The sequence below is a fragment of the Rhododendron vialii genome, chromosome 9a (assembly GCF_030253575.1).
Source record: "Rhododendron vialii isolate Sample 1 chromosome 9a, ASM3025357v1".
NCBI classification, from domain to species: domain Eukaryota; kingdom Viridiplantae; phylum Streptophyta; class Magnoliopsida; order Ericales; family Ericaceae; genus Rhododendron; species Rhododendron vialii.
In genome coordinates this window covers 33,809,354-33,832,478 of record NC_080565.1, presented here as the reverse complement: position 1 = coordinate 33,832,478, position 23,125 = coordinate 33,809,354, and the positions used below count along the sequence as shown (strand labels likewise).

At 38.8% G+C, this 23,125-nt stretch overlaps 3 protein-coding genes across 3 annotated transcripts; all 3 read left to right on the top strand.

Moving 5' to 3' along the window:
• The first annotated feature begins 4,566 nt into the window (after nucleotides 1-4,566).
• LOC131300656 (UDP-glucosyltransferase 29-like) lies at nucleotides 4,567-7,327 on the top strand. Its single transcript, XM_058326591.1, has 3 exons — nucleotides 4,567-5,226; nucleotides 5,445-5,885; nucleotides 6,621-7,327. The coding sequence occupies exons 1-3, from the start codon at nucleotides 4,712-4,714 to the stop codon at nucleotides 7,021-7,023; spliced, it is 1,359 nt and encodes a 452-aa protein (XP_058182574.1). The 5' UTR covers nucleotides 4,567-4,711; the 3' UTR covers nucleotides 7,024-7,327.
• A 2,677-nt stretch (nucleotides 7,328-10,004) lies between these two features.
• LOC131300654 (beta-D-glucosyl crocetin beta-1,6-glucosyltransferase-like) lies at nucleotides 10,005-17,131 on the top strand. Its single transcript, XM_058326590.1, has 3 exons — nucleotides 10,005-10,568; nucleotides 15,853-16,266; nucleotides 16,638-17,131. Exons 1-3 carry the CDS (start codon nucleotides 10,045-10,047, stop codon nucleotides 17,050-17,052), a joined length of 1,353 nt encoding a protein of 450 aa, XP_058182573.1. The 5' UTR covers nucleotides 10,005-10,044; the 3' UTR covers nucleotides 17,053-17,131.
• Nucleotides 17,132-18,996: 1,865 nt separating this feature from the next.
• Nucleotides 18,997-22,946, top strand: LOC131300653 (beta-D-glucosyl crocetin beta-1,6-glucosyltransferase-like). Its single transcript, XM_058326589.1, has 3 exons — nucleotides 18,997-19,572; nucleotides 21,516-21,920; nucleotides 22,244-22,946. The coding sequence occupies exons 1-3, from the start codon at nucleotides 19,055-19,057 to the stop codon at nucleotides 22,644-22,646; spliced, it is 1,326 nt and encodes a 441-aa protein (XP_058182572.1). The 5' UTR covers nucleotides 18,997-19,054; the 3' UTR covers nucleotides 22,647-22,946.
• The last annotated feature ends 179 nt before the right edge of the window (nucleotides 22,947-23,125 follow it).

The following is a 23,125-nucleotide window of genomic DNA, read 5'->3' as shown; positions in this document are numbered from 1 at the left end:
CAAGCCTAATTAGTCTAATCACGTAGTTCAAAAGTTATAACTAAGATTAACAGTAACTAGTGGGCATTATGTTATAGCCTATACATATCTCGACAATGTGGAATTTCACATCTGCTACATAGCAAAATGGAAGATTAATCTTAGATGATTTTTGAGATTTGTAAGAACGTTGAGTTCCATTGTGATATAATCATTGAACTATTACTTTCAAGGCCCTTATTTACGCCTATTTGATCCACTGGAGGCCCAATGAGGGCCGGGCCCAGCCTTGTGCCCATACTGGGACACCGCCGAATAATTAGGTGTTTTGTTCCTAACTTATTTTGGTATTTTTTATTTTAAGAGGCTTTTGGTTTTTTTCCGTTTGTTCTTATTCAAATTTTTTTTGCATTTATTTATTTTGTGTTGAACTTTTGTAAATTATTGATTCGTCTCGACGAAAAAAATTGAAAAAGTAAATTTTTTTAAATTTACCTTAATATTTTTTCAAATATTCAAAATTAAAGCGTAAAATTTAAACGCAAAACAAACAAACACGATAAAATTTTGAATATTAGGACAACGGAAAAAGCCAAAAAACCAAAAAAGATCCTTAGAGAAACAACACCTGAGTACGTACGATCCATAAACATGATAAACAATTTAACGCACAAAAACCATCACAAATCATCTAAACAATAAAATTATAGGGCTGGTTTAGGCCATGTTCTTCCTAAATTATTGATTTGGTAGTTATTTTCATTTTTTTTCTTCTAGTTTTGTTAGATTCAAGTTAAATTTTTGGGATTGATCATTCCTTCTTGACGAGAGGAGTTAAAAAGTAAAAAATTATGAAAAAAAAGGTAAAAAAAATAAAAGTTCGATAAAGACGAAAAAAAGTTTAGAGCTATTTGTCTTCACTATCGTCCTATTTGAACTTTTTAAATTTCGATTCACATTTTTACTTTTTTTTTTATTCTTCATAGAGAGACGAATGATTAATCCACATTAATGACAAAAAACTGAAAGATAATATAATAACAGAAATACTAGAGCATTAATTTAGAAAGAACAATCTTATTTAGTGTCGGTAACTCTGAAGCTGACTTCCAAACAAACACATATTTTCCTCTTAGAAAATTACTACTATTCTCAAACCACGCAATGTACAATTATATACTTCCCGTTCGGCTAAATAAGCTAATTGACTTATTCTTTTTTGATCTTTTTCAATTTTTTTCGTATTTGTTAGTTTTTCGTTAATTTTTTTTGAGATTATTGCCTCGTCATGACAAGAAGAATCTAAAAAGTAAAAAATTACGATCGAAACCTTTTTTTTTTTTGAATAAAGACAAAAATAAGTCAATAAGCCAAATTTTTTGTCTTTATTCAAAAAATATTGGATTTTGATCATAATTTTTTACGTTTTAGATTCCTTTCGTCACGACGATGCAATAATTCCCAAAAAATTAACGAAAAACTAACAAATAGGAATTTTTTTTGAATAAGGACAAAAAAATAAGCTAGTTGGGTTATTTAGCCGAACCGGATTGCACCATTTGCATTTGTCAGAACTCAGGGGTGTTTCGGACATCATGAAATACATGATCGAAACACTTTATTTTGAAAAGGATAAATCATGAAACACTGGATCAAATTTATTGGGACCCATTATTATCAAGTTATATATGTTCTGATTATAAGACATTTAATAATGTTCGTTCAGGTTGGTTTTTGGCACACTAGCTTGTTCTATTTGACGAGCTCTACAAATTACAATCAATTGGAGTGAGACCGGAGCGGGTCTCACTCGGTGGGATCTAGAGGTGTTGTAGTGCATGTATAAGGCAACACACAGCTGTCGATCTCATTAATTACTAGTCCACATTAAAAATCAATTAGGACCGGTAATAAATTATTCTTACCATTCATAATTAAAAATTATATTTTAACTATTTATTGTCAAGATCGATGACCTGTGTGCATCTTACAAGCTGCCTTACACGACCTTGCACGACAGAATTTCCTAATCCCAGTCGGCGGACAGCACAGTGAGACACAGCACGCCCCCTATTGCCATTTGTCAATCCAACCTTCGTTTAATCCGCAAAGTACACCATGGTGGTCGTCCCTGAAAGAGAAATGCTAAGTGCAAAGAAAATGGGCAAAGAAAATACCATTAAAGTGTATATGAACGGCTCAGATTCATTGTGCAGTGCATCTGAGCCGTTCATGTACACTTTAAGGGTATTTTCTTTGCCAATTTTCTTTGTCCATAGCACTCCTCTCCCTGAAATTGACAGCTTTTAAAGATAAAACAAGAAGGAACAGGGGAAGCTGCTGTGCAGCTTCGTGCTGCACAGCGTGCTGTGCACCCGCCAGCGACGCTTTGCCGGCATCGGTCCGGCGATCGGAGACGTTCACCGCGTAGAGCTCTTCGAGTTCTATGTGTGCGACAAAAATCAACTCGATCAAATATCGTTAAGTGCCTCATCCGAACACAAATAACTTGAAAAAAATGGATCCAGTGGTTTTGATCCAGTGTTTTGTATCCATTAGGATTTATTTTTTTTCAAGTTATATGCGTTCGGATGAGGCACTTAACGATATTTTATCGAGCTGATTTTTGGCGCACACGTATAACTCGACGAGCTCTACACGGTGAACTTCTCCGATCGCTGGATCGATGCCGGCAAGGAGTCGCCGGCAGGTGCACAGCACGCTGTGCAGCACGAAGCTGCACAGCAGCTTCCCCCGTTCCAAAGAGGAAACTGAATCTTGCCTTTTATTTCAATGCATTGATTTTACAATAGGATATGATTTTGCCACTTTTTTTTTTTTACTATTTCTTTGCAAGTGTATTTTTGCACTAAAAATAAACTTGCAGAGGAGTGACATTAACAAAAAAAAAGTGACAAAATCAGCAGCCTTTACCAAAGTTGTGAAATCCGTTCCGTACCGGTGCTTAAACGGAACACAAAGACTCAAGATCCATTCCGGTTGAAATACCGGCCTGTTCCGGCCAATACTGGATGTACCGGACGATACCGGTCTGTTCTGGACATTTTCTGGTGTTCCGGACAATACAAAATTACCTTCTCTCTCTTTTTTTTTTTTTTTTATGACATAAGTTGTGGGCTCTAAACTAATTACAATAAACTTATAGGCTTATATATGATTTTCTTCGATTAAGATCACGAGGGAATCCTGAGCCGTTCATGTACACTTTAAGGGTATTTTCTTTGCCAATTTTCTTTGTCCCTAGCACTCCTCTCCCTGAAATTGACAGCTTTTAAAGATAAAACAAGAAGGAACAGGGGAAGCTGCTGTGCAGCACGATGCTGCACAGCGTGCTGTGCACCCGCCGGCGACGCTTTGCCGGCATCGGTCCGGCGATCGGAGACGTTCACCGCGTAGAGCTCGTCGAGTTCTACGTGCGCGACAAAAATCAGCTCGATCAAATATCATTAAGTGCCTCATCCGAACACAAATAACTTGAAAAAAATGGATTCAGTGGTTTTGATCTAGTGTTTTGTATCCATTAGGATTTTTTTTTTCAAGTTATATGCGTTCGGATGAGGCACTTAACGATATTTTATCGAGCTGATTTTTGGCGCACACGTATAACTCGACGAGCTCTACGCGGTGAACTTCTCTGATCGCTGGACCGATGCTGGCAAGGAGTCGCCGGCGGGTGCATAGCACGCTGTGCAGCACGAAGCTGCACAGCAGCTTCCCCCGTTCCAAAGAGGAAACTGAATCTTGCCTTTTATTTCAACTCATTGATTTTACAATAGGATATGATTTTGCCACTTTTTTTTTTACTATTTCTTTGCAAGTGTATTTTTGCACTAAAAATAAACTTGCAGATGAGTGACATTAACAAAAAAAAAGTGACAAAATCAGCAACCTTTACCAAAGTTGTGAAATCCATTCCGTACCGGTGCTTAAACGGAACACAAAGACTCAAGATCCATTCCGGTTTAAATACCGGCCTGTTTCGGCCAATACTGGATGTACCGGACGATACCGGTCTGTTCTGGACATTTTCTGGTGTTCCGGACAGTACAAAATTACCTTCTCTCTTTTTCTTTTTTTTTATGACATAAGTTGTGGGCTCTAAACTAATTACAATAAACTTATAGGCTTATATATGATTTTCTTCGATTAAGATCACGATGGAATCCTGATTTGTTTCATAACTTTGTTTTGAGTTTTTTTGATAATTTTTTGCTGCCTTTTGTTTCTCGAAAATGGTTTTGCAACCTAGTAGATATATATTAAATATATATATATAAAATATTAATTGTGGTAAATCCAAAATGGTACCGAGATACAGTCCGATACCGATACGTACTATTCCAGTAGTGAAAATGGTATGCTGGCCGGTACGGGATTGACAACTTTGGCCTTTACAATAACAGAAGCTATTTATAGGAAATTACAACTGAAATGTACATGAAATGAAAAACAAAAGAACCATCTGAATTCCATCTGCATTTCATCTACCTAACTGCCAGCTGGAGTTTGACCTGAACCAGTTGTTGGAGCTGGAATCTACTAATTTGTATTGAGCTGAGCCTGCTACTTGACAGAAATCACTCACAAAATGTTATTTTCATTATAAAATTAGTGGCGTCACTTTGCGAACAACCTCAAGTCCCTACAAAGTTATGCAATCTGCAATCGTCAATGAACAACGAGAGCAAAGCGGAAGCGAGAGCGAGACACAATGGATTCAAAAGAGAGCTGTACCAAAGTTCTAATGCTACCATGGTTAGCCCATGGCCACATAACTCCCTTCCTAGAGCTAGCCAAGAAACTCTCAACCAAAAATTTCCACATATACCTATGCTCCACACCCATCATTCTCACTTCAATCCAGGACAGAATCACCGAAACCCAATCCCTCTCCATAGAACTAGTACCACTCCACCTCCCGCCGACGTCGCCGGAGCTCCCTCCCCACCGCCACACCACCAAAGGCCTCCCGCCACATCTCATCCCCGCCTTAAAAAGGGCCTACGACTCAGCCAGCCCTCGTTTCTCCGAAGTTGTACAGACACTGAGCCCGGATTTGGTCATCTACGACTTTCTGCAGCCGTGGGCGGCAACGATCGCCTCGGAGTGTGAAATTCCGGCGGTGCTGTACTTTATCGCTGGAGCAGCGCTGGTTTCTTTGGGCCTCCACTTGCACTCGAGACCCGGCGTTGAATTGCCATTCCCGGAGTATCAGCATATTCTCAAGTGGGTCATTACTCATTAGTTAACTCCCTCCCCCTGCGTCCGCGATGTCCAAAATCATTATTCACACTTTCTAAAAAATTATATACATTTTTTGATATATAATGCATTCTATATACACATATGAATTTCGTTTGATAGATAACACTTGAATTTTATTTTGCGATTTGAGTTTCTATTGTGTACTTTCTTTAATAAATTCGTATCGTAATCCTCAACAGGGGTTTCCCTAAAGCACAGCCAGAGGAGGAGGCTCCTACAAATGACGGCACAGATGACAAGACACGTCTCCTGGAAAGCATGGAAAAATCACGTAAAATGATTTTGCTCAATACTTTCAGAGAATTTGAGGGTAAATACGTTGATTATTTATCAATTTTAACTAAGAAAAAGGTAGTTCCACTTGGTCCGCTAGTTCAAGAAATTGACGAAAAGAACAACGATTCGGAGATAATGCAATGGCTAGACGCCAAAGACGAGCTCTCAACCGTGTTTGTGTCATTTGGAAGTGAGAGTTTCCCGTCGAAGGAGGAGAGGGACGAAATAGCTCATGGGCTGGAGCTTAGCGGTGTTAATTTCATATGGATTGTCAGGTTTCCAGCGCCGCCGGGGGAGAGTACTATTGAGGTTGAAGAGGCACTGCCCGTGGGATTTCTCGAGAGGTATAACTACGTAAATAATTATCACTGTCACAACATTCCATTTGTTAAATATCAGTACGCAAAGAAACTTGTGCAGATAGATCCATATGTAGCTCAGGTCCAGGCTTTTCGATGGTCCTCATTGCACCAGGTTTGATGGACTCCGTAATGAAATTTCCTGACAATTTTCTGGACGCTGGGAGCGTGCTGCACAGCTACGTGCTGTGCAGCGTGTTGCGCGGCCGCCGGTGCCGCCTTGCCGGCATCGGCCCGATGATCGGAGACGTCCACTGCGTAGAGCTCGTCGAGACTACAAGTGTACCAAAAATCAACCCGATCAAATATCGTTAAGTGCCTCATCACACATATAATTCGAAAAGAATGGATTCAATGGTTTTGATTCAGTGTTTCGTATACATTAGGATTCATTTTTTTTCAAGTTATATGTGTTCCGATGAGGCACTTAACGATATTTAATCGGGTTGATTTTTGGTCCACTTGTAATACTCGACGAGCTCTACGCAGTGGACATCTCCGATCATCGGGCCGATGCCGGCAAGGCGGCACTGGCGGCCGCGCAGCACGCTGCACAGCACGTAGCTGTGCAGCATGCTCCCAGCATCCCAATTTTCTTTGCTTTCTTTCTGTTCAGATTTTTAATTATCAAAATTAATCTTTGTAGTATTATTATTATTACCCATTATTCTTTTAAGTGTATATATTTTTGTCTAAGATATTTCCTTTGCTTGCTTGCAGGATAGGAGAGAGAGGAATGATTGTGGAGGGTTGGGCTCCACAGGCTCAAATCTTGGCCCATCCAAGCACCGGGGGATTTGTGAGTCATTGCGGTTGGAATTCTATATTGGAGAGTTTAAAACTAGGGGTTCCAATTGTAGCCGTGCCCGTGCACCACGACCAGCCCATCAATGCGAAAGTGGTGGAGGCGGTTGGGTTTGGTGTGGAGGTCAAGCGAGATGAGAATAAAAGGCTGGATAGAGAAAACATAGCACAAGTTATAAGGAAAGTGGTGGTGGATGAAGAGGGGGTGGATGTAAGAACTAAAGCAAGAGAATTTTGTGAGATTATAGGAAAGAAAGGAGATGAAGAAATAGATGGATTGGTAAAAGAGTTGGCTCAACTTTCCACCGAGGGCAAATGAGGGAAAAACAAAAAATTGAAATTGCAACTTATTTGAAGGTTCTTTGCAAGTAGGTTAAGATCCAATTGGATTTGAATATTCCATATTTTTGTTGTTTTCAAAGACTCTTTCATTTCTAGGTATGTACGTATAAATCATGTTATTTCTCCTGATGTGTTATTGATCGTTACACTAGCTATTTTTGGTCTATGCAGATGAATGGTGGATGTTAGAACATGTGGACTATTTTGTGGGAACTACGAACGATTAATTTTAGAACATAGTGTACTTTTTTTTTGGTTTCATGTATCATAATTTTATTGTATGTGGTTGACTTATTCTAGTTTTATACTTTGTTCATCCCCTTTTTAATGTCCAAATTCGTAAATTCAATTTTTGATGGAGACTCTGTTTTTGAAAATTACAAAATGAAAAATTTGCCAACCTTTACAAACTAACTTTTCAATAATAGAAACTAATTAAGGGACAAACCCAATTGATACATTGATGGGTAAATTTAAGAAATGATCCTTCTAGTTTCAATCGAGTTTCAGTTTTGCCCTTAGTATTAATTGCAATGCATTTAACCCCAAAGTTTGATTAACATCCATATTACGTCCAATAGATAACATTTGCTTCCAAACTTTCGGAAAAGTGCCCAATGAATGACAGTTTCGACATTTCATGGCCTTTCCTCGTGTATCTCAAATCAACTCCTTAATCATGTCTCTCAGATCAATTCATTAATTAATTTTCCATAAATTTGGGAAGCAAACACTATCAAGTGGACATAATAGGTAGATTAATCAAATTCCAGAATTAAAAGCATTGCAATTGGTACTAGGGCGACGAAACTGATACTCAATCGAAACTAGAGGGAGCATTTCTAAAATTCATCCTTTGAATAAATTCTGCAGAAGGACTTTATGAGTGAAATTATAATAAGAATCCAACGTGCTTCTTTAGGGGCTCGATTGGATGCTGTTTTAACTGGGTGTATTCCACAATACACTCGGATAAGGGATGATGGGACTGATTTAGCTTGATTTGGCAACCCAATTTCTACCTGTATTGGACTCTCCCCCCTTCTTCGCGTATACACCTCAATCCAGTGTATGGGGTGCTAAATTATTGCCACCCCTTGAGCTCTCCATAATTTAGCCGGCCTAATACACCTGCTTTTTGACCCAAACACCCCTCCTCATCCCCTCCCCAATGGCTCTCTTTCTCTGTTGACAGAGAAGAAGAAGAAGCTGATCAAAAAAAAAAAAGAGAAGAAGAAGAAAGAAGAGGAGATCACTATAACACCTACACAAAAACACACACACAGACTATCAGAACCACCACAAACCGCCACCACCACAAACCCCCAATTTTGAATTTCAAACCCTAAATTTCAGAGAGATGAACAGTGAACAGAAACAACAACAAGAAGATGAACATCAACAAATCGGAGAGAGAGAGAGAGAGAGAGAGAGAGGGAGGGGTCACCATGATCGGAGAGCAGCAGCAGCATCAGCAGCTTCTTCTTCTCCTCTCTCTATCTCTGTTTGCCGGTTCTTTCTTTCTTTCTTTCTTTCTCTCTCTCTCTCTCTCTCTCTCTTAAAAAAGAAGCTGACTCTCTCTCTCTCTCACTTTTAAAAAGAGGCGATAAAAACAAAGAAACAGAAGGAAAAATGATTTGGTGGTGCATGTATAAAAACAAAGAAGAGAAAAATGATTTGGTGCATGTGGGAGTATTGCTTAATTATGAAAAAATAATACTAATAATTGACAAATAAAATAACTTATAACAAAAAATTAATTCAACTTAACATTTGTACATTTTTATATCAAACAAACCACAAATTGAATTAAATACGATTGAAATTGATTTTATTATTATTTATAAATATTAAATTAATTATTTTTATTTGTAAACGAAATTATTGTTCCTTAAATTGTGAAAAGTAATTAATTTTATTGAATTTTGTTATTATATAATGAATAACCTAATTTCATACTGCATAAGGGCAAATGAGTCATTTAACAACTTTTTACATCATACACCCTTCCTTATACCTCCAATTTATCCTTCATCCAAATCACGTATTATTTTATCCCCCCTCCATAAATGTCACATCGATGTGGGCCATTCCTTCTTAACTAATACCTCTTACTATCTTATCCCCTCTTCATAAATAATACACCCAAAATTTATACGTCATCCAATCGGGCCCTAGATGTTATTTTTGAATCCTGCATTTTCAGTTCAATTTTCAAAGTGCATTAAAAAATTAGCTCATAAACACCAAAATACAAATTTAAATCTCTAAAATGTAAAGTAAGGGTTCCCTCCCAAACACCCTCACAAATATCTTCCCTTTTTTTTTTAAACAGTGAAGAAAGCAATATTTCATTAATAATAACTAAATATTACTAGGGAAAGGATAGAAAGAAAGAAAAACAACCCAAATAAAAATTCTCTAGTTGGCAAGGAACCAAACTATCGAAAATTTCTCCCATAATATTTTTCACTTGAATCTATCAAATCTATACCCCAAATATCAAATCTACACCCCAAATCTATCACTACATATGGCTTTTTGGCCTAGTGGTGGTAAGGTTTCCATTCTTTGTTCTTAAGGTGAAGGGTTCTGTCGCGCCGTTTTTTTACCATCTCTTTTTAAATTAATTAGTATTAGGAATGACTTCAATTAAATTTTTTATGACATTCGATATCGCATTCGTAAGTTTGATTTTAGAGCACTCACAGAAAATGACATTGTATAACCAAATCCATAAGGACACTCCAAACCCAACATACTCAATATTCACAGCAATATCTTCCCCGGCCAACAGGCGCCCCCCCCCATATTCAGATCACTTGAATAATAAAATAATTCTGGAGCCAACAGCCAAACATAAACGCTTTGTTTATATCGCTTAAAGAATATGAACACTTGATCGAAACACTTAATAATCAATGGAGTAGTAATTAGAATAAGCGATCATGTGAAAAACAAAATTGAGAGAGAGAGAGAGAGAGAGAGAGAGAGAGAGATGGATTCAAAACAGAGCAGCAACACCACCAAAGTCCTAATGCTGCCATGGTTAGCCCAAGGCCACATGACTCCCTTCCTAGAGCTAGCCAAGAAACTCTCCACCAAAAACTTCCACATCTACCTATGCTCCACACCCATCGTTCTCACTTCAATCCAGAACAGAATCACCAAAACCCAATCCCTCTCCATAGAACTGGTGCCATTCCACCTCCCGCCCACGCCGGAGCTCCCTCCCCACCGCCACACCACCAACGGCCTCCCACCGCACCTCCTCCGCGCCTTAATAGACGCCTTTGAAATGGAAAGCCCCAGTTTGACCAATATCCTCAAAACACTAAGCCCTGATCTAGTCATCTACGACGGTTTCCGGCCGCGGCGCCCAACAATTGCCTCCTCGGAGTATAACATCCCGGCGGTGGAGCTAATCACCAGCGGAGCTGCGGCGGTAGTTTCTTATGCCTACCACATGTTCACGAAACCCGGCGTCGAATTCCCATTCCCGAAACTTCATCTGAATCCAAAGTAAGTCATTACAATCTGTGTTGATTTTATCTTTAGAGTTTTTGGCTCATGTCGTTCCATCCATCGATTTGATCCTGAGACCTCACACCGCTTGAGCTACAATTCGGATGTGTGTATTTATAGATTTCTGTCGTCGTCTATTTTTTTTTTTTTGAAGTGGTTTGTTCTGTAAGCAATACTACTATTTTCTATGACCCACCTGATAATGAATGTAAAGTGGGTTGCCGGCCGCCTATCTCCATCATCATCCTAATGTGTTGTGAGATCCAAACCAAATGAGTGAGGGATGAGCTGCAACACATTTATTAATTACTCTCATTATTGATGGATAGATGAGTATAATTATATACAGTGAGCAAGAGGTCATTTCCCTGCCCATGACTGTTTTTCTCAGGCTATCCCCGTCGGCCATCTCCTTGGGAGAAACTTTTGGGCGTGTTTGTTTGATAGGAGGTTTGGGAGGGGAGATTGGATTAATAATCTTATGGGACTCCTAATATCTTATGGGCGTGTTTGATAGGAGGTTTGGGAGGGGAGGATTGGATTAATAATCCCATGGGGCTGTTAATTCCTTGTTTGGTTAGGTTTTTGTAGGGGGGACTAGTTGTCCCATGGGATTGTTAATCCCCCAAAATGGGGGTATTAGCAATACCATGGGGGGGGGGGGGGCTGTTACTAGTAATTCCATCCCCATGGATTGAGCAATACATGTTTAAAAATTCACTTCGATTCCAATTCCAATCCTAATCCTAACCAAAACAAACATGTTATTTACAATCCCTTCCCATTCTCAATCCGAATCCCAATCCTAATCCCGTGCAAAACAAACATGAATAAATAATTCCTCTTCTCATTAATAATCCCACCTCATTCTCAATCCCAATCCTAATCCCACGTCATTACGAATCCCCTCAAAACGAAATCTGCAATCAAACACGCCCTATATGCTAAGGTTTTTGTGGGTGGGACTAGTTGTCCCATGGGATTATTAATCCCCCAAAATGGGGTATTAGCAATACCATGGGGGTGTTACTACGAATCCCATCCCCATGGGATTGAGCAAACCAAGTGTAAAAACTCACATCAATCCCAATTCCAATCTTAATCCTAGCCAAAACAAACATGTTATTTACAATCCTACAATTGAATCCTTTGCAAAACAAACATGAATAAATGATTCATCCCCTTATTAATAATCTCACCTCATTTTCAATCTCAATCCTAATCTCATCTCATTACGAATCCCCCCCAAAACAAAATCTGCAATCAAACATGCCCTTTATGTAAAACGGGGATACCAGGGGTAGTAATATCCCCTCCGGTTTGTTTCTATTTTTTCGGCCATTTTTCGATCACACTTGATGATCGGCTCCGTTCATTTTATAGAGTTTGGCGAGAACCTTGATTGTTCCAAAAATCATGTTCATCAAACTTTAGTTGATCGGCACACGTGAAAATTGCAAAAAAAGAAGAAGCTAAAACTTGATTCCAATTCAATCTGTTTTTTTTATCCAGTTTTGGGTTTTTCTCAATTTTCACGTATGCCGATCATGTTTTTACTAAAGTTCGATGAACACGATTTTTGATATGCTTAAGGTTCTCGGCGAACTCTACAAAATGAACGGAGCCGATCATCCAAATGTGAATGGAATATGGCCGGAAAGTGAAAACGGACCGAAGGGGATACCACCACCTTGTTTTAGTGAGTCTGTTCTAAAGTGTTAAAAGGTTAAGGGAGAGAAATCATCTTTCTCCAAAGAGTTCAACTCTTCGATCCAACACGATTCTATCTAATAGATCAAGGTATATCAATTATGTTAATGTATTTCCGCATTATATACGTTTATGTATTGTGAAAATCATGATAGTTCTAGATCCTAATGTTATTGGGCTGTTCGTTATGTGTAACACCGTTATTGAAAGTTTTACGGCTTCAACCACCTCTTCATATATCCAAAGAAATTATAACCCTTGAGCCTACAATGATGCTCCAAGCCCTTCATCGCGTAGAATGCGCACGGGAAAACATGTCTAGCTATAAGAGTATAGTTTGATTGAATTTCGGTAGAGATGTGAACAAGTTATATTTTATCCTCGCGTGGGAATAGGCGACTAAAAGATATTAACATAATCGTACATTTAGCGCGCGCGCGCGCACACACAGAACTAGTTCATATGTCTATCAACATTTGGTTAGATTGAAGTTTTGCGGACATGTTCTTTTTAAGTGTTATATAGTGCTAGATAGTTTGAATGGTCGGCATTAGTTTGGAGTGGGTCCATAAAATAAAAGTTTGGAGGGGTATTTATCTAGACTCTACAGAGATTAGGTTCTACTAAAAAATTAGCACTACAATTTATTGGTTTTTGTGAAGTTGTTCATACTAAACTAAAATTTTTGTCAAAAGTTACGTTGTTTCCACTAAACTAAAACATCCAACACATTTTCTGATTCACACAATAACTTGACGTTAATGCACTACAAGAAGTAGTCTATAACTTAACGCTTAGCAGCAAAGCTCCCTAAGTTACGCAATAGAAGAGTGAGTTCTCGAGAGCTTCTCCACAAGAGAGATAAACCCTTTCCTTATTTCTTTCTTGAGCTGCCTCCCCTTTCCTTTCTCCCATCCCCTGGCGGCCTCTCTACCTCTCCATTTTCTTCTCTCATCCTCCTCTCCCCCCTCTATGGTTGCGATGATTGAAACTCTTTCCTTGGGAAGAAAAGATCTCACTCTCCCCATCATTTTTGAATTATTAAGACCCAAATTTGGAATTCCATATTTGAGTGTTGGTTCAATTGAAACCGGTTGGCTAGGGCAACGATTTTTTTGAGCTCTCCAACGGCGACGATGAAGGCATCAAGAAGTAAATGTTGTGGCGATTCACCACCCTCCTCCACGATCGAGAGTGATGGGTCCGTTTGGACCTCCTGAGAAGCCACTATTTAGCTTCTCCTCTCATGATGCTATTCTTTACTGGTGCTTTTTGCTATTGATGATGCCTGCTAATATGCTCTGCCTTTATCCTCAAGTGAGTGTAGTTGTTTTCTTAAACTCTAGGCCAGGGTATACTCCTTCCTGTCCTGATGATGTTGGAACTTGGTTCCTCCCGAGGTGCTTTTGATGGTGCTGTTGCTGCTGTATGATAGCTGATCCTCTTTTTTATATTTCTGTGCTGTGAGATCAATGTTGTAGTTTCTTTCTGCTTCTTTTTCTTCTTTCCAGCGCGTTGCTGGGATATCTTGCCTTTTGCCATGCCATCTCTTGGGTATTTCGTTAGGCTTTTCTCTCAATATATACACCCATTGTCGAGTTAAATTAATAATAAAATCGTTGTTGCTGATAAAAAATAAAAACAAAAACTTTTGTTCTCTCTCTCTCTGTGAAACTACTTCTTTTTCTATGGTGTATATTTTATTTTATTTTTTTGGGAAAATTAAGAAGTACTAAGAACCCTTCTTTATCACAAATCATGCTTCCCTATTGGCATCTCATGTTAAATGCATAAATCATCCTCTTCCTGTCCCAAAACTTTGCTTGTTGATTGTTTCCAAAAAGTAACAATTGGCCTAGGAACAACGAGTAGTGTAGTTCTAGGCCTGATGCGGGCGTGCCAGGGCAGGATTGCTGCCCAAATTCGTATCAAGGCCTGGAAGCCTTAATCTGACTTCTAACTGGACGAAAGTGCAAGGCCTAAGGGTGGAGACCGTGAGGAGGTTCGTGGTTTGCCTTTGCGGGCTAAGGACTTAAAATTTCCTAATCGTGTGAAAAATGGAAAGAAAGGTAGAGCAAGGCCTAAAACAGAAATAAAAGGACTTCATTAACGGTTTAATAAAGTCTAATTACAAGGAAATGAAATAAAATCTAGGCTTGGCTAGATTGAACGGGAAACTAAAGATAAAGGAAAAATAAATATGCATAAGCCGTGGGCTTGATGGTCGGGGACCTTTGCCAAGGCCTTCAACTCTGGTATTTATAGGCAGATGTTCCAGGCCTTGAGCTGCTTGAGCTGCTTCCACAGGCCTTCATGCCTGGCTGCCAAGTGTCCTCCTTGTAAAGGCTTAGGCTTGAGCAGCTTCAAAATGCTCCAATGAGGGGCTGCTCCCTGAACAAAACGTGCCTTTTACTCCAAGAAAAGGGTAAAGGCCTGAAAAATCCTTTTTCTTTGTATAAAACTTTGAAAAAGGGCAAAGAAAATTTCAGTTCCTGCAGTATCCAGGTCATTCCGGGCCCCCCACAGCTGCAGACCAATACTTCACCAGGCCTTTCTTATCATTTTATTGGACCTTGCAAAATTTGTGGGCCCTCTAAATCCTCTGAGGTTCATCTCTCACGGAAGAAGGATCCAGAAACTAAGGATCAACCAGACCTGGATGAGCTGCTTGTGAGCAGCTTGCTTAGGTCTGCATGAATCATTCACCAGCAGCTCCAAGGGCTGCATGTGCGCCACCTGTCTTTGGCCTTGCTCTATGCTGAAGGATGGGGTCCACTCAGACCTTGAGCTGCTTGTAAGCAGCTTACCCAGGTCTGCCCAGCAAGAACATTCTAAGCCTTTGAGCTGCTTAGGATGTCTCCATGCATGGCTGCCACGTGTCCTTGGTCTGGTTGAGCTGCTTGCATGCATGGATGCTTGTAAAAAAGGGATATTTGGGCCCACCAAGGCCAAAAGACGCAGACCTGGTTGAGCTGCTTGAGCAGCTTGCTAGGGAGAAGCTTCTAGGCCTTTGAGCTACTTGTGAGCAGCTTGCTTCCCAAGCATGACTAGGCAGCCTATATGGCCTTTTTGACTTGGTCAGTTTTTGGCCTAAATAAATCTAAAAAACTGGGCCCAGACCTGAAAAATGAATCTTGGCCTTATTGGGCTAGATAGGCCTGAAAAACTAGTTCGGGCTTTGATTAGTTGGGCCAAGGCCTGAAAATGGGCCTAGATCTGAAAATCAATTTGGGCCTTGAGGCCCTTGACTAATTAGGCCATGCTCCAAACATTAATGTGGCCTAATCAATTTTCAAACTCTCTCCTGCCTTTTCAAACTCAATTTGGCCTAGTTATGGCCACTTTAAATTATTCCAAAGGCTCAATTCTGCAGGTGACTGATTCATAAGACTTCTCAAGGCCTGAAACTACTTCCTAGGCCATTCTTTTATTCTCTTTCTCATTTTGGCAAAAAATGGGTGTAAACACTTGTGCATGCATTGATTTTAGTGATTTCATGAGTTTCTTTTATGTATTTTGTGTAATAAATTCATGTCTAAATCCTCATGACAGTGGTTTCCATAATGTGCAGCCAAATGGCTCCTAGAAATGACCGCGATAGAGCTGAAACGAGACGTAGAATGGAAAGCACGAAAATATCATGTAAAATGATGTTGTTCAACAGTTTCAGAGAACTTGAGGGTAAGTACATTGATTACTTACCTATTTTAGTAGAGAAAAAGATAATTCCAACTGGTCCACTGGTTCAAGAAATCACCGATATTGGGGACAAGGATTTGGAGATATTGCAGTGGCTGGGGACAAAAGATGAGCAGTCAACTGTGTTTGTTTCCTTTGGAAGTGAGAGTTTTTTGTCCAAGGAGGAGAGGGAGGAAGTAGCTCATGGTCTGGAGCTTAGCGGCGTTAGTTTCGTATGGATTGTCAGGTTTCCGGCAGGAGAGAGAATTGAGGTTGAAGAGGCACTTCCTGCGGAGTTTCTTAAGAGGTACTATAAAGCTACACAAACCGAATTATGATTCCATTCCACCGTTGCTTTTATATCTAATAATAATATCATTGTCACATCATTCTGTATGCTGCGTATTTCAATGAAATTCACCAATTATAGGGCAAATAAATTGAGCAATTTGTCGTACACGAAGAAAATGCAAAGGAACTATTACAAATGATTCATCAATATGTGACTTGAATTCATTTTTGGTTTGTAGGTGATCTTCATTAGAGCAAGGTTTTATCTAGAATAGTCTTTTTGACTTTTTATGAAACTTCCATTTTTTGTTTTTGACTTTTTAGTTATAAATAAAATATATCTTATATTTTTATTTTATGTTTTGAGACATTTTCCTTTGTTGGCAGGATAGGAGAGAGAGGAAAGGTTGTAGAGGGTTGGGCTCCACAGGCCCAAATTTTGGCCCATCCAAGCACCGGTGGGTTTGTGAGCCATTGCGGTTGGAATTCTATATTGGAGAGCTTGAAATTCGGGGTTCCAATCGTAGCCGTGCCCATGCACCATGACCAGCCCTTCAACGCAAAATTGGTGGAGACGGTTGGGTTCGGCGCGGAGGTGAAGAGAGATGAGAATAGGAGGCTCGATAGAGAAAACATAGCACAGGTTATAAGGAAAGTGGTGGTGGATGAAGAGGGGGCGGATGTAAGAAATAAAGCAAGAGAATTTAGTGAGATAATAAGAAAGAAAGGAGATGAAGAAATAGATGGATTGGTAAAAGAGTTGACTCAACTTTGCACCGAGGGAAAATTACCTGAAAATTGAAGTTCCGAGTCAACCCTGAATGAGCATTTTCATTCTTATTTTGGATTATCTTCTTAATTTCATAATTTATTTTGAGCTATATCCTCAAAATATTCATTCATATCTATTTTGAGCATTATCCTCCCAAACACTACACTATTTGCAAAATCTATTTTGCACATATCTCCCGAACACTTTACTACTAGATTCTTAATCTATTATTGCCACAATCCAAAATAAGTAACTCACAATTCAAACTGCGAAATGCAAAAATAATTAGGCTCCAAACAGGCCATATATATGGACGGTGGATTATAGACTTTTGGACTATAATCTATTCTAACATATAATGGGACTACCCATCTTTGGTGTAACCATTTGTGAAGGTGCATCACGAAAGTGATTTTCATTGTTGCTCATGCATCTATTTTTTACAACTGATGACAAGAACAAATTGCTATGGGTAAAATAGTAGTAATAGCCTAAAAACTATCTTATATAATCACTACTCCACTACGCACGACAATTCTAAAAATGTGCACCTAGTGTGTGCTTACCTTCTATCAAGAATTAAAAAGCTGTCGATAAAAAAAAGAAGAGAGATTAAAAAGGTTGGATGATATACACCGAATAGATTCTGTAGAAGCATCGTACGAATGAAATTATAATTAGAATCCAACAAAGCTTCTTTTAGATGTCATTTTGAATTTTGCATTTTCAGTTCATTTTTCAAATTGCATTTTATAATTAGCTCCTAAACACCAAAATACAAATCTTGAATATCTAAAATGTAAAACAAGGGGCTCCCAAACATCCTCACCGAACAGTCGAAGCAATTCAAGTTCCTCTCTCTCTCTCTCTCTCTCTCTCTCTCTCTCTCTCCATTCAGTTAGTTGTTTTTAGCTTTTCTAGAAAAGCTTTGACTACCAAAACTCTGACAAAAACCATTTCAGATCGAGAGATTTTTCGGTGCTGGGTGGGTATATCCCATGTGATACTTGCTCCGCATAATTGGGCCGTCCAATATATTTTTGGACGGCTCGGATTGAAACACTCTCTCTTCTATCACCCCAACGCTTTCTCTCTCATTTTTCTCTCTCCAAATCCGAGCCGTCAAAAAACGCAATGAACAACTCGAATGCGCTGAACGGACACCACGTGGTACTCACCCCGGACTGAAATTTTTTCCTTTCAGATCACTTGAATAATACTAATATAGTTCTGGAGCCAGCCAACAGCTAAACAAAAACGCTTTGTTTATTGCTTAAAGAATAGTACTAATCGAAACACGTAATAACCAATAGTAATTAAAGGGGAGTGATTTTGCTATTGTTAATGTCACTTCCTTTAGGCTCCGTTTGTTTCGATGTAAAATATTTTACGATGTAAAATATTTTTTCAGAAAACAAACTTCAAACTTTTATTTTCGAGTGTTTGGTTGGCACTTTAAAATATTTTTGAAAATTAACAAAATAGTGTAGAGAGGAAGATGGAGAGTTTAAACGGTGGAGATATATGAGATTATTGGAATTGAACGTGGATAAGGACTGACGATCGAGAAAACTGAGCAGTGAGAATTGCAGTAGAAGGTAGCGGGTCCATTTTGAAAAATACCTTACGAAAGATTTAAGGGTAAGTCATTTTTATCCAATTGATGGAAAATATTTTACATTTTCCTAATTTTTTACACAGCCAAACACCGAAAAATAGGTAAAATATTTTATGTCCAAACAAACGGAGCCTTAGTGTCTGTATTAAATGATTTGTTTTGTGAGAGAATGAAAATGACATTGGGGAGTGATAAAATCAATTCCATAATTAAAATAAGCAAGTGAACCAGATAAGTCATCCATGACATCAATCCTGTGAGGCTGTGATATTTTCACAGGAAAGTCATTTTCATTGCAAAACTATTGACTTTCCTTGTATGCTTATTCGTTACTGACATCTTTTTATTTCCATACCAGTAATCACCATTCAGGTATACAAAATTGAGAGAGAGAGAGAGAGAGAGAGAGAGCGCATGGATTCAAAACAGAGCAACACCACCAGAGTCCTAATGCTGCCATGGTTAGCCCAAGGCCACATAACTCCCTTCCTAGAGCTAGCCAAGAAACTCTCAACCAAAGACTTCCACATCTACCTATGCTCCACACCTATCATTCTCACTTCAATCCAAAACAGAATCTCCAAAACCCAATCCCTCTCCATAGAACTAGTGCCATTCCACCTCCCGCCCACGCCGGAGCTCCCTCCCCACCGCCACACCACCAACGGCCTCCCGCCGCACCTCCTCCGCACCTTAATAGACGCCTTTGAAATGGAAAGCCCCAGTTTCTCCAATACCCTCCAAACACTAAGCCCTGATCTAGTCATCTATGACCTTTTCCGGCCGCGGCCCCCAACAATTGCCTCCCCGGAGTATAACATCCCGGCGGTGGAGCTCTTGACCAGCGGAGCTGCGGTAGTTTCCTTTGGCTACCACAGGTTCACGAAACCCGACGATGAATTCCCATTCCCGGAACTCCAGCTAAATCCAAAGTAAGTCACTAATTTGTCTTAATTGTATTCACATAGATTTCTTTTCCAGATGTTAGTGTTAGTATATCAGTAGAGTTAGATTACTACAACAGACCCTACGTCGTTCCATCGATTTGATCTTGAGACCTTACACCGCTTGAGTTACAACTTTGGTCTCTATTTATAGGTTTCTTGCTTCAAGCTTCTCTCCATATCCAAACTATATCCCTTGCTCCAAAGATGATGTTCAAAGCCGTTTATAGTAGAACACGCACAAGAAAATGTCTAGCTACAAGAGTTTAATCGGTAGAGATGTGAACAAGTTATACTTTATACGATTATGTTCATAGTCGGCGAAAATATTATGGACATAATCGTACATTCAACATAAATAAATATAATTACCAAAAGAAAAAAATAAACATATATAACTTGACCATTTGTCTATCAACATTTGATTGAATTTAATTTTCGCGGACGTGTTCTTTTTTTGTTTTACACTAGATGATTAGCTTGAATTGTAGTTAATTAAGGGTCTGGAGTGGGCCCACTAAATAAATGTTTCGAGGGTATGCTGACTCTAGAGATCGAGATTAGGTATAGAAGCATTTGTAAACTCTGAAAAGAATATTTTGTTGCTGGTTAGTCGCCATTATCCATGTCAAAAAATAAAATAAAATAAAGTTTTTTTTTTTTTTTTTGGGGGGGGGGGTGGGGGGGGGGGTGTAAAGGAAAATAAAATAAAGTTACGCAAATACTACTGGGTTATCAAATTGAATTGTTTTCTAGTACTGTACGATTTGACTAATAAACACACAAATGAAATCAATTTGTGATGATGCCATGAGACGGCATACACCGGTGCAATCAACTAGTATAATTCGAAACAACATTTACATTTTTCAAAAGATTTCACGAGCTCTATATATATTATTTCCTCCGTTTCGATTTGTTTGTCCCCTTTTTGACTCATACATATTCCAAATTGACTGTCCAATTTCAAAATCAATGACTCAGATTATATAAATTTTCAAATCAATGGATTAGATTTGCTTTCCTTAATAAGTTGAAAATCCGAGATTGAACAAACAAATCGGGATGGAGGGAGTAGTAGTAGACGGTCCTAAAATGTTCATTAGTTCTCTCTATTTGAAAATTCTTTTCTATGGACTATGGTATATGCTTTTGGGCAAATTGAGAAGAACCAGGTACTATATCCTTGGATGAAGATAGAAAGTAGATTTCTAATCGTAACTAAATCTTCAATTTTTTATCCGAAGGGAAGAAGTTGAAGCAAAATAGCTATTAAATGATGTTTTGGTTTGCTCTTCATAGGAGTGAGCCGCAAGCTAAAAGATACCATGAGAATCCGATGACTCAAATGATTTGTATTATTTGAAGAAGATAATTAAATGCGGCAAATAAAACGAATTTCATATTCTACTTTTTCGATCGGCAAAAAGATATTTTATTAGAAACCTAATAAGGGTACATCGAGAAAAGAGAAAGGAAACCTAACATTGATACATGAGATAGGAAAAAGAGAAACCTCCAATAAAGCATTGGATGATGGATATATGAAGGCCAAAACAGGTGGCCCAAAATCGGGTTCAAGAAGCGTGCATATATTAGATAGAAACAGCCAAACAGGGCATATACAAAACAAATTTCATCATTCGCGGATGGTTTTTTTTTTCTATCTCCATGGATTGATCACGAGTCGAAATATGATTCGAGCCCATAACGTCTTAAACTTGCATTGAAAGCAATTATAATATCTCTAAGAATACTTGTTTAATTATCGCACATTTTATGCTTCCGTATAGCCATCTTTTAAATTCATAAATTACACTCTCCTGTCCCAAAATTTTACTAGTTTTTAGTGATTTCATGTGTTTCTTTCAGGTATTTTGTTGAATAGATTCATGTCTAAATCATCAACCGTGGTTTTCCTTAACGTGCAGCCAAAGGGCTCCTGGAAGTGACCGTGCCTACACGAGACGTAAATTAGAAAGCCCGAGAATATCGTGTAAAATGACTCTGATCAATAGCTTCAGAGAACTTGAGGGTAAGTACATTGATTACTTACCCAATCTAATGCAGAAAAAGATCATTCCAACTGGTCCACTGGTTCAAGACATTACCGATGGGGACAAGGATTCGGAGATATTGCAGTGGCTGGGCGCAAAAGATGAGTCCTCGACCGTGTTCGTTTCCTTTGGAAGTGAGAGTTTTTTGTCCAAAGAGGAGAGGGAAGAAATAGCTCATGGTCTGGAGCTTAGCGGAGTTAACTTCATATGGATTGTCAGGTTTCCGGCAGGAGAGAGAATCGAGGTTGGTGAGGCACTTCCCGCGGAGTTTCTTGAGAGGTAAAGCCAGACAAACTAAATTGTAGTAATACGACTGAGATCATATTATTTACAGCGTCGATGTAAATATTTGTTTCTTCTAAATCAATTACATTGCGCCACGTTGCCATGTTCTATTTATTGGGACTGCCGTTTTAACAACGAGGCACAATGTATATACAGTAATTTATTCTCTAATACTAATATGAGATATCTATAGTATCGTTTACTATTTATGAAACTTTCATTTTTTGTTTCTGATGTTTTAGTTATAAAGATTATATTTTGTTGAAAGCAATTACCTTCCTTTTTTTTTTTTTTAAGACATTTTCCTTTGCTTGCAGGATAGGAGAGAGAGGAATGGTTGTAGAGGGTTGGGCTCCACAGGCCCAAATCTTGGCCCATCCAAGCACCGGCGGATTTGTTAGTCATTGCGGTTGGAATTCTATATTAGAGAGCTTGAAATTCGGGGTTCCAATCGTAGCCGTGCCCATGCACCACGACCAGCCCGTCAACGCGAAATTGGTGGACGCGGCTGGGTTTGGCGCGGAGGTCAAGAGAGATGAGAATAAAAGGCTGGATAGAGAAAACATAGCACAAGTTATAAAGAAAGTGATGGTGGATGAAGAGGGGGTGGGTGTAAGAACTAGAGCAAGAGAATTTAGTGAGATTATAAGGAAGAAAGGAGATGAAGAAATAGATGGATTGGTAAAAGAGTTGGCCCAACTTTGCACCGAGGGCAAATGACTTGGAAATTGAAGTTCCCACTGTAGTGAGTTTTCTTGGCGATTGAGATCTGTAATTTGGTGTCGGAAAATTTTAAAAAATTATGCACGAAAGTACTTTAATTTTTTTATCCTAAAATTGTACGTTTTTTTTTTGTTTTGTTGAGAACCAACAATATGGGACGGGGGGAGAAGTAGAAACATCCAAACTCGATCTTATTTCCCATTATGTACGTTTTGTATACTTTGCTCTTAGATTCTTTTTCAATTCTGGATGTATCCATGTTATTCATCTTTGTTTATTCAAAAATTGTTCCAGACATCACTAGCATGTTGGTTGTTTGTGAGCCAATTATATTTTAGATAACGGGGTGTGGATTGTAAACTTTTGGACAATATAATCAGAATTAATAAAAGAATATATTTGCACGATATGTACAGAATAAATTTTGTAAATTGCTTTATGGGTGAAATTATAATCAGAATTCAAAAGTTTCTACT